Raw genomic sequence first — 11,944 nt, 5'->3', positions numbered from 1 at the left:
GGACTGCCCCCGGCCACAGCCGGCTGTGCTGAACGCTGGTCGGGCTGTGCCTTCCGAAACAAAGCCCAGACCTGCTCTGGCTGAGCCGCTGCCCCTGCGAGCGAGTGCAGTCCGTCCCGCGTGTCGCGGAGCAGCCCGGGCGAGCATCTGTTCCGAGCGTGCCCCTGATGGCACGGGGGGACACCTGTCCCCGCAGCTGGCTGGGCAAAACACAGATTTGGTCAGCTGAACCCCATTGTTTCTTGGCTCCGCGAGTATGGAGAAGCGTCTAGTTTGTAATGTATTTAAAGTAATCGTAGCAGTACATAAGAGACTTACTAAAAGCAGTTTTGGTTTTTTAGTTACAACAAGACTTGTGGTTAAAAACACTTGCATAGTGAGACTGTGTCTCAGGCAATTACTTTTTTTTTCTATTATTTTTTTTCTTGAGCATTTTAAAAACTCAGGGGCTTAGTGGAAATTTTACAAAGAAAGTTTAGCTTTTGTGATTTACTGGTTTGGAAATATTTAATGTAGGCTGCTAGTTTGCAGTGTAACAAAGATGTCTGTAGTTCCCCTTTTGTGCAGTTAGCATAGTGTGGATGTACAAAACTGCCAATGTGAGAAGTCACTGATGAAAATACCTGAAAAAAATCAGATCAACTTCTGAAAATGTCTGCATATCGAACTTTCTACTATACTTTTAAGTGGTATTTTTCAGGGTCCTTGACTTTGGGGGTTTTATATAGTAGTTATTCCCATTGTTAATGTAGCCATATTAACACAGACTGTGAACGTCTGAAAATGTGTAATGACTTTTTTTCACAGCAGCTACTGTAGAATTGCAAACTGCTGTCATCCTCATTTTAGAGGTTGCAGGATCTGAGACGGAGAGAAACTAATAATAGAAAGGCTGACTAGAAGTTTTATCTGAGAAAGGTTTGAATATAGATGTTTCCAATCCCAGGCAAGTCCTCAAACTTAAAAAGTTAAATAGTTCTTCCATTCTTACAATGTACCTTTGTTAAATATTTTTCAGATTTTATCATATATCTTATTGGCCTGAGGCTTTTTTCAAGAAGGTGAGGAAAAAAGGAGAGCTCAAGAATTGTGAGAATTTGGTGTTATACTTTACATAACTGAGATTTGGTCATGTTTTAAGTACAACCCTTCTTATTCATAATATAAAAATAGTTTGTTATCCTTCCCATGCTACTGCGCAAGTAGTTTGACATAATCTAGTGTTTATCAGCAGTACTGATGGAAAAAGTAGTCAAAAATTCCTGAACTTTTCTCAATTAAAAGAGCTTAAGATTTTGAGGACAAATTGATTCTTTAATTCTGCCGAGCTTAACACATTGTTGCAAAAAATAAGCTGTATACTTTTCAAAATGAAACAAAATTAGTCTAGATAAAGGTACCTGGATCTTAAATTTAAAATAGAAAGTTTCAAGGCCTTCTGGGATAATTGCTCCCACTAGGTAAAGTAGCTCCTACTTTGGAGATAATTTGGTTGAATTGTGTAAAATCCTTCTGAAAATGCCTTTGCAAAGTCACTAGCTGACTGATCTGTAGGCAGAGCAAATTCAAGGGGAGTGCCATTCTCCTGGCTGATGAATTCCTGTAGATCAAGCACGAGTGCCACAGTCACACTAGCTCTCTCATTAGCACTCTAAAGTTTACAGCTGCTTACAGTTGTGAATTTTTACTACTCTTTAAGTTGTAAGTTTTCTTGACTTGCTCCTGGTAGACCAAACCGAGTGTGAACCTGCCCTCAAGCATGTTCTGACTGTCAGAATTTTGGGAGTGGTGGAAGAAGAGTGGGATACAGTAAGTTAAATTCTTTATGAGGCAGTTTCTGAAGTACTACCCAGCTGGAGATTCCTTAAGAGGCAAGTGTGGTTACTGAGTGCAGCTGCTGTCTTGTAGGACAGCTGTTTACAAGATTTTGGAAAATGTGATGTGGAATTGGAGGAGGAAAGAGAAGAGAAGAGAAAGAAATGCCTAAGTGTTCTGGAGGCACAGGTATAATTTATGTGGGGAGCAATACAATAGATAATGTACCTTTTCTTCTTAACACCCTGATTAATTCATGTGTTCCCTGTCCTTGTGCTTTAATATCATCACAGTTTTCTATTATTGCTCCCTTGTTGACTCTAAGCTCTTTTTAAGACCTGTGATGATTCATTGTGTTCTCTGCAATTATTTTAGAAATATGAGCAGCATACGTGACAGTATATAAATAAACTTAATCATATGGAAGGTAGTTAGTTAGAAGCCTATAATTTCAGAAGAGTTGCTTGACCAAGATTGGTATCTTTCTACCATGTAGCCATTGACTACATGACTACATTGTGTCTAAATACAGCCTAAATTATGCAGTATAAAAGTGCTATATTTCTTGTTTAGTAGGTAGTTATTACAGTGAAGCAGTTGTCTTTAAACTGTAAAAACTCCGGGCTACTTGTTTTCTGAGCATTTATTACTGTCTTAAATTCAGCTATATAAATCAAATTTGTTTGGTGTAAGTTTTTTCAAGGTTTTCAGACTTTCACATGTACAGAACTAGAGCTGTAGCTAGGTGTATTGTAGAAGTGTTGAAATGTTTACCTTTCCCTGTTGTATCCAAAATCAGAAACAGATAGGAAACAATCCAGACTTTGTCCTGTTGTCCAGGACAATACAGTTTTACAGAGTATGAGGAGATTCTTACATTTTCTCATCACTGTACAGTGATATTTACATACATATATGTATGTATTTAAATCCTATTCTGTCAAAATGCAGAAGAAGCATTAATTCAGGAGAATTCTTTTTAATGCTATCATTTGGAAGATACCAACAATAACAAAAACATCAAATGTTTGTTCAAGTCATGGCGTATTTTTAACTTCCTAAATACAATTTATTTCCTTCTGTTAGACTTTGTTTAACAGCATCATAGTTTTGAGTTCTGTCTTCAGTGTAATCAGGTTCCTGTTTCCTGTTCTTTGATGGTTAGACATGTTTGACTTTAGATGGAAATTTTTACCTGTAAATGTTCATGTGTTTCTCTGTTACTTTCAGCTACGCATCTTTTTTTTCCTAGGGATGCCTTCATCTTCAAATTTTCTTTGAACGTTATTTTTCAGCCTTGTAACATTTCTCCATGAGATTTAGTCATTAATCATCAATAGTGTATGCAAAGCTGGTCAGCTAAATTATTTTATTATTTCCCTCATGCTGATGGCACAGTCAGGTTTTTCTCAAGTAACACATGATAAAACTTTTTGTACCAAATTCGTAGCAGAGTATATATTGTATGTATATACTTACAGGTATTTTAGAAGCATTGGCTAAGATTTTATTGTGCCTGGTACTAAGGCATTGCAAATGCCCAATGAGATTCTCCTGTCATTTTTCTAGGTTTTCTTTTTTTTTTTTTTTTTTTTTTTTAATTTCTAAAGTACAAACATGAAGGGGATGACCAAACTAGACCCTGAACTTTTATGTGTTCACTTACGGTGTGTGCTTTCTTTAAGCCTTTGTATTTCAGAATTCTCTTCCATGTGTCCTTTCCAAAGCAACTGCCTGAGGAAGCCTCAGTACTAGTGTTCACAGGACTGATGCTATTCTGGTGGATTCTAAATAAAGCTCAGTTTGATAAACAGGGTGCTGAGACAGCAGAGGGTGGGCCAGCTTGGGAACCAGGTCTGTCCATCACCTGGTACCTGTGGTGTGTTGGCACATCCTTAGTCAAGGTCATTTTTCATCAGTCATTTCCATCTGGCAGTGGGTGTGTGCTGAAATGTGAACCATGTTTCTCTATAGGCAATGCCACAACTACATCACACAGGTGGGATGTGGGAAATAATTGCTCCAGCAGGCATTGCTTCTTTGGAATGTGTTGTCTTCTGGAAGATACGTTATTCAAATAGAGATGACACTACATTAAACAATACATGTTCTTTAGCATACATCTTTTTGCTGGGTTGTTACCCCCTCTTAAAGTGAGTAAGTGCGTCTTACTCCCTGCTTTATCATTGAAATAATGATAGTTGGGTAGAAAAGGTTTTACTTGGAAATGAAAAAGAAACAGTGGGAAGACATTCAATAGTATGATTTAAATGTTCAAATTGACCCAAGTTCAAATTGCTGTGTTTTGATTCAGATTCATGTGATGTGAGGTAGCTGTGTAATCATAATAGAAACTGGTCTATTGGTTTACAAAATACATGAAAATTTATTTTAAAATAAAAGAAGCAGATTTCCTTATATATGGCAGTGTATGGTGCAATTGTGGTCTTTGGATATTTCTGTGACTCCTCCACAATTTTGAATCAAATCAATCATGATACCTTTTTTTCTTCCCCCTCACTTAGGATGTGAATTGTCTGTAAATCTGCTCTATATCCTACCTTCTCTTACTCTAGTGTTTATTAAACACAGCTTTCTATAGGGCATGATTGATATAGTACCATGTACCTTCTGATAGAAAGTGTTCCTGTTCTCTTGCTTTTAGGTGAAGGCAAGTCTTAAACCTGAAAGCGTGACCCTTCATGTGGGTAACAGCAAATTAGTTTTCAAAGTGACTGAAAATACACTTTTTCTTTAAACCTACATCCCAGATTTTTACTTGTTGATATTTTTAAGTCCTGAGAATATACTAATAGTTTAAATTAATTCTAAATGCCACTGCATCTGTGGGCCTCAGCTGAATTTTAAGAGTAAACCAAATGCTGTGATCAGTAATGTTTTTATGCTTGTGCATGTGTCTAGGTTACTTTGAGCTAACACATTTCTGAGGGGGAAATTTGGCTGTGTAGGATACGTAGCTGGCAGTGATGAATGAACAAGTCTTGACTGAGGTGTTCTGAGTGAGTTTGCTTATAAAGTCAGGAAGTGTTCTGTGGGAGTGGCAGACAGGAATGACGCACCAAAAATCCTTTCTTAACCCAGAAAAACACACTTCCCAACTGCTGGTTGCATTTTTCACAAAGAAAGCCCACTGTTAGTGTGCTTACCTTGGTTTTATTTCTGTGGGGTTTTTTCTCCCCTCCCACTTGCTTAATGTGGGAAAAATAGTGTGCATCTAATCCAGTGTTTTGCTGATTTATCAGTTTGCATTTAGGAAGAATGTTAAGATTAAGAGCACTGTGACCCAGAATGAATAATGACTGGCACAGCCAGAGTGCTGAGAAGACTGACACCTGTTTATTGTGTGTTTTGTTTGGCTTTTTTTTACTCTTTTTTTTTTTTCTTCCCATGCTCCTTGATCCACCTTCTCTGTATGGTCAGCTCTTTGTCTCTAGTATGCTAGACATTGATCATGGTGAAAATTTTGCCTAAAAGCTGTTGTGTGCTACTTGGTTGAATAAATTGGACTGAGCCAAGTAAAGTTCTTTGGTATTGTCTGAGTGCATAGTTCAACCTTTTTTCATTAATGTCGATCTTGTAGTACTTTCTGTAAACAACTTTTTTGTGTGTATTTGTTTTGTTAATGTGGCAATAAGGTTTTCCATGTTTTGGGAGAAACACATAAAGGTGAAGGCCTCTGAGTGAACACCTTTATGCTGTCAGTGAAATAAATATCTCAGGCTGCTTGATAATAGGGTAAATGCTACAAAAATAGGTGTGGAAAAGGACTATAATTAGTACGTATGTGAACGTTGTTGAACCTTAAAGAGAGACTGGGTTGGTACTTGTTTTCATGGGGCAGGTTTTGGTGACTAAACAGCAGATGAGGACTTTGTGTTTATAGGAACAGGACTGTGGGGCTCATACTGAAGGTCTCTGATTGCTTCACACTGAAAGCTTCTTCCTTCTGGGGAAAAGGGGGAAGGGTGGGACTATGTAGTTGATGTGCACTGTGATTAAATAATGTTGTGCGTAGCACTAAGTCAAATGGTGATAGAGATATTTGGATTGATAGAAATTCTTGAGTTCTACTCAAGCACATTAGAATTTGTTGTTTAAGTGGTAGGGAATGTTCTGAATAACACATGTTATTTGAGACAGTTTTGCATCTTTCTGGCCATCTGCAATTACTGGGTTCAGTTGTGCGTGGTTTTGACTGTCTTAAGATTGGTGTACACTGTCAGGACAGTGGAGTTGCTTGATGCTTTTATGGTGCTAAGTAGTACTGAGGGGTATAATCGGCAGAGCTGATATTCATAGAACAGAAACTCCTCAGACTTTCACCAAATCCAAAGATTTACAGATAGAAGGTGGGATTTGTTCCTCTGGTGTTTCCCTCCTTCCCCCCCACCCCCCCATTTTTCAGGAATCTGTTTTTTCAGATATGTAGCTCTGGTGCCATAAGATTAAAAAAATGTACATATATAACAAAAATATTTACTTTTTGCTTTTTTTTGCCACATCTATGAAGAGATTTGCTTGAAAATCAAAACAGTCATGCAACTGTCAGAGGGAGAACGCAGAATTAGGAGACTTTAGAAGCGGTTTCAAGGTTGTTAATAGAAGCTGTGTAATATGTACTGAAGTATGTACTCCAAAGAAATGCTTTCAGTGATACAGATTTGGAAGTACTTTTAAATCTGTTAGCCATCTGTACAGTTGGACAGCTTTATTATATTAAAAAAATGCCTCATAAGACAATGACTTCAGTTGCTGCTCCCAGTATACGTGCTAATAAGTATGCACTATGAAGGACTATTTCCAAAAATGTTCTTTAGAGCACTGTCATTTGAATTTTGGGGAAGAAAGACTAAAGAATGTGCTTCCTTTCCTTTATTGTTCCATGTCTGTTCTGTATTTCTTCTTCCTCGGATAAATGGTTAATAATCACATTGAGATCCCTTAGCAGATCTTCTATCTATTAGGAAGACCAAATAGCTGTTACTGTCCAATACTAGATATGGTCTTACAGGTGCATATGTACATTATACATATCATGTATCTCAGAGTCCGTGCCTGCTGTTGGATATTAATATTATTAATCCAACATTATGTGACTGCTGCACTCCCCTATCATGCCTTAAATATAGTAAGTGCAATTATTATAAGCCAAAATTTGTTTTTAAGTTGAAACATTCAAATACAGCCAGATTCCTAAAGGAGTTCAGTGTAAAGTTTGAAGGCTAAATTTCTTTTGAATCATGCAAAAAAACTTCAGGGAAGATAAGATCACTAGATGAGTGACACCATGACACTAATCATGTCAAATACCAAAACCCCTTGAGTGAGCAGTCCACAAATTGTTGATATCTGTGATGATTGTAAAGACTCTGTTGACTAAACCAATTAAATAGGGTGGGGAAAAAAAAATGAAATTGAATTAGTGGCTAATGAATTGCAGTCATCACTGTGAAGAGGTCAGGAAAACTTTTTGCTCATTTTACATTCCTCACCACTACCATTGTACCTCTGCAAAATAGTGAGGAAAATGAAATGTGGAATAAACCCCAGGAGCAATGGTATTAGTGTCTGTATTTTATGGGCTTAATATCCTAGTATCACTCTCTCTGTATATGTGAGAGAAGCAAGTATATTATAATTCTTATTATATAAGAGATTATTTATGTGAGACTATACTATTGTAACAATATAAATCTTTTATACATGTGTATGTATACAGAGAGCACTTGCTTGTACATAAATACAAAGCATGTGTTTTAAGTTTCACTTTTTTTAGATGAAGTAAAAGCAGAGCAGTGTTGAAATCAGTAATGAAAATGAGACAAAATTTTACAGGAGTTAAGTCTGAGATGATGTTTAGGAACAATAAGAGAAAAAAGATTAAGGTTGGAGGAAATTATTTCATAGTCTACAAGAGGTCTTTCATTCTGAAAAAAAAGTCGTTTTGAAGTTGATACCAGGAAAATATTTCACAGTATGTGAACATAACTTCTGGAATTCTCTTCTTAAGAGATACTAAAGTTTAAAAGCTTAGTGGGATTTAAAATCTAAAGAATTCATATGAATGCCTTTCTTTCATAAGCCAGCTACTTACTTGAGAATAACAAATAGCCTCTGTAGTCTGTGCACTAGATTTAGTTGCACATTCTTTGAAATAGCTTGTGCTATTCACTGTCAAGTATCTGGACTAGGCCTCATAGAAGGGGCAGTTTAATTACTCTAAAATCAATGTTGCTGGATTTTGGCTTCATGCAAAAATATTTTTATACATGAAATACCTAATTTTCTGAGAAATCATAGACATTTAAAATACTGTCTTGGGTATTTCATAGGTGGTTACGGATTATGTGCTTTGACTAAAGACAAAAGAAAATCGAAAATATTCAGAAAATTGCTAGTTTTGCTCTTGGTTGTGCTTACCGAGCAGCTGCTCTAATCATGTCTGTATCATATTAGGTATAGAAATAATCATTCAGGTGCTGTTTGAAGATTCTAATACGTAAGATCTTGTGTTCATACAGAAAACTGTTTTGTGCCAATCTCCGAGATCATTGCTGTAGAAGAAACTGAGTTCAACAAGAAACAACGTAACATTGGCAGATGGCACAAAATGGCAAAGCTACATGCTTTCACGGGTAAGGCAAATAACAGTCTCTGGGTGCTTGTCCTCCTTATTCTGAAGGCAGTTTAAGGCAGACTCAAAAGGAATCATTAGAGTTTTGGGTTTTTTTAAAAGAAATCATATGTTTAAAAAAATCCCACCCTGCAAAACACCAATCATCCAAAACAAAAAAAACCCCAACAAACAAAAAACCAAACCAACCAACCAAAAACCCCCAAAAAAAAAAAAAAAAAACAAAACAAAACAACAAAAAAAAACCAAAAAAAAAAGCAAACTGAAGCAAAAGAACCCCCCCCAAACATCTGTTGGTTTACATTTAAAGAACCTTACTTGGAAGATAAAACTCTTCCTTTAAGAACACATGCTCTGTTTGGTTGCTTTTAATGAAGTTCAAACTAATCTGAGTGTTTACTCTAATGTCTTTTTGCTGCTGAATGACTCTGCAGTAGGACACCTGCTTTCTACTGCTTGACTAGAAAATTGAGAGAGGCTGAAAAAAAGAGCCCTAAATGTTTGGGGTTTTTTAAATTACCCCTAGCCATCAGGATGTATGCATGAAGGTTTATTTGTATTATTGACTGCATTCTTAAAACAAAGTGCCAGAAATAAATGTCTGTTTTGGGAGAGGAGTGGTGACTTCTGTGCTAAAAAGATGTCATGCCAAAATTATATGTTGTGCAGTACTTTCCTCACATTTAGTCCCCTAGTGAGAGTGATTTGAGATACTGTAGATGAAGTAAGTATAAGGTCTTAATGCACAAGAAAACTTTTTTCTCAAATTTCAGCATTACGTAATGAAATTCACCCTTGGTTACATCAGAACTGGTGTCAGCCTGGCTTATCATCTTAAGCTTGTGGCATTTTATGTAGATATTGCAGACTTTAATACAGACAATACATAAGCTCAGTGAACTTCTGAACAAGTATGTCTATAATAAGTTGATGAGAAATGGCTTCTTTAAAAAGAAGCCTGTGTTTGGGTGTCTGCTATAAGCAGACACCTAGAGCAAGTGTTTTCATTTATGTTTTCCTTTGGACTACAAATGTGCTGTTCATCGGAATGCTTCTGTCATTTGTGGAAATGTGTAGTGGAGGTTAATTACAGGTCAGTATTTTGGAGATCTTTCTGAAATGCATTTTTTATTTCACAGAACCATCTCATTATGCCTTTTTTTTTTTTTTTTTAAATAGTGTATTATGTGAAGAAAGCCCGAAATCACCGCTGGCGGTGCAGTGATATGACATTTTGGTGTGTTGATGAGCCCATATGTAATCAGTGGATACAGGCACTGAAAGAATTACTTGAAATGCAGAGTAAGTTTGAATAAACTATGAACATTTGCACCATCATTTTGTAGGCTTGTACATCAATCAATGTTATTTTGATATATCTGCTTGTTTGAACTTTTAAGAGCAGCTTATGCTCAAAATGAGGGAGCCAGGAGTTGAAGTGTCTCCTTATCACTACTTTATCTTGCATATTCACTAAGTTGTACTGAGTGCTTTAATCAGTCAGGACTGTAGATGTCATATAATTCTGCCCAGATACAAACTATTTTCGCAAAATAGAGACACACTGGAAGCTTAGCAGAGGCTTTAAATGACTGTAGCTTCAGAAAAAGTAATGGGGAGATGTAAGCTCAGGGATTTGAGGTACTGTAGAGATTTGAGGGTAAGGACTGTAGCAATTGAAAGATTTATAGGTGTGTTTCACCTTTCCAGACTGTCATCAACAAAATGTCTTATGTAATAAGAGTTCCCATTAATAATTTCTGAGACTCTTGGACATCTGCTTCATGGGGGGTTAAAAGTAGTTTTGAAGGAGTTATTCCTGAAAGAGATACCTTGATAGCTGTCAGGAAGCAGCAGGAGCAGAGTAACTCCATGACAGAAGGATGTCAAGGGTGATCATAGCATAGGCAGTGCCCTTGCTGACCAGCATCCCACTGTCTCTGAGCAGGGTGGGCAGAACAGGGATGAGAATAGAAGCAGGTCTAGTTTACAGCCCAGATGAGGTAAAGTAATTGGGTCCATCCAGGGAGGCTGGAGTAGAACAGCTGGAGCTGGAGACAGGACTAGGGATGAGTTCGCTACAGTGTAGGTCTGAGGCCCCTCTGAGATACAGAGCTGGAGAAGGGATTGGATACAAGTACACCTACAGTGTGACTCAAGCAAGTACTTAAGGCTCACAGACTAAAAATTAGTAAGTTTAAGAAAAGCTGCTCTGAACAAGCAGTGGAAGCATTCTTAATGTTTTTGTTTTGTTTACATTACACAAGATATCTGTCTTTTTCAAAAAATGGGGGTTGTGCACCAAATCAATACACCTGTGAGAACTGTGGCCTGAGCAGTCAATTCCATTTGTATGCAATTGTTCATTTTATTGGTAACAAACTATTTCAGGAAAGGGAATATGTTCTCAGATAGGTTCAATAGTGCTTTAAGTGTCTGGCAGATTTAAACCACTCAGTCTATCTAGCTTGGGTGGATTTGCTGTAATAGCGTGCTTATGTAATAAATCTGATATTTTTTCCTTTTAAAGTAATAATGTAGAATGGTGTCTGAGGAAGTATAGATGTTAAGTTTTTTGTCTGTTCCATAAAAAAAGGAGGTTTTCTAGGTGCAGCAAGCATTACTGTTTTGTATATCTGTTAATACAGAGGTGTAATAATTGTTTTCATTGACACTACTAGTGTAAAGCCATAACTGTTTGGACAAATTTGAGATAGTAATATCAAAGGTGTTTTTGGAGGGAGGGAGGGGTAACTAACAGGGTTAGGGCAACTAACACTGTAGGACAAGCACTTGCTGTGCAGCCTGCAGTTTTGTGAGGCATTCTTGCTGTAACTTGATCACAGAAAGGAAATGCATTTTAACCCTGTTAATAAAGTAAGAAGACAGTTTAAATAAATGAATGTAAAAGTATTTTTATGTATGTAAAATGTATGTAAATATGATACTTACAAGTGCCTTTGCTATTGCTGCCCTACTATGATTTTCCTTACTGCAGAGTCTAGACCAAAGCATTTGCTTGTGTATATTAATCCCTATGGAGGAAAAAGACAAGGGAAGAGGATTTATGAACAGAAAGTTGCTCCACTCTTCAGTATGGCTTCTATATCCACTGATGTTGTTAGTGAGTAATGAATATTTTAATTTCCTAATAAGCACAGTATGAACTCTTTGAAACATCCCTGAGTAGCTAAAGTTCTTTCTGTTAGTTACTTTTCTTACTAAGGAAATGAAACAAAGTCGTAGAGAATGTGTTTTAATTAAAACATAGGTAGCCAGACAAATTGCAACCTTCTATCAGTTTTCTGCTTACTAGATTAAAACTTCTGGTGCTCCTGAGCTATTTGAGTTCTTAATTTATTAAACTCTGCTTTTCTTCTCATTTTTAGTTTCACTGTTAAAACTAATTGATCATTTGCACAATTTTAGTGAAATATTTTTTTCCTATTTACTGTGCCTGTCTCCTTCAGTTCT

General features: G+C 36.7%; 1 protein-coding gene across 1 annotated transcript in view; it reads left to right on the top strand.

Moving 5' to 3' along the window:
- Positions 1–256: 256 nt before the first annotated feature.
- The window catches only part of CERK (ceramide kinase), a 42,079-nt gene continuing 30,391 nt past the window's right edge, over positions 257–11,944 (top strand). The window contains exons 1-6 of the mRNA XM_008642585.2: positions 257–275; positions 1,730–1,809; positions 4,481–4,523; positions 8,358–8,471; positions 9,650–9,772; positions 11,469–11,594. Of these exons, the coding sequence (XP_008640807.1) occupies positions 257–275; positions 1,730–1,809; positions 4,481–4,523; positions 8,358–8,471; positions 9,650–9,772; positions 11,469–11,594 (505 nt within the window). The remainder of the gene's footprint in view (positions 276–1,729; positions 1,810–4,480; positions 4,524–8,357; positions 8,472–9,649; positions 9,773–11,468; positions 11,595–11,944) is intronic.

The sequence above is a fragment of the Corvus brachyrhynchos genome, unplaced genomic scaffold (assembly GCF_000691975.1).
Source record: "Corvus brachyrhynchos isolate BGI_N302 unplaced genomic scaffold, ASM69197v1 scaffold239, whole genome shotgun sequence".
Classification (NCBI taxonomy): domain Eukaryota; kingdom Metazoa; phylum Chordata; class Aves; order Passeriformes; family Corvidae; genus Corvus; species Corvus brachyrhynchos.
Note: the sequence above shows the minus strand (reverse complement) of the source record. Positions and strands in the feature narration are given on the sequence as shown.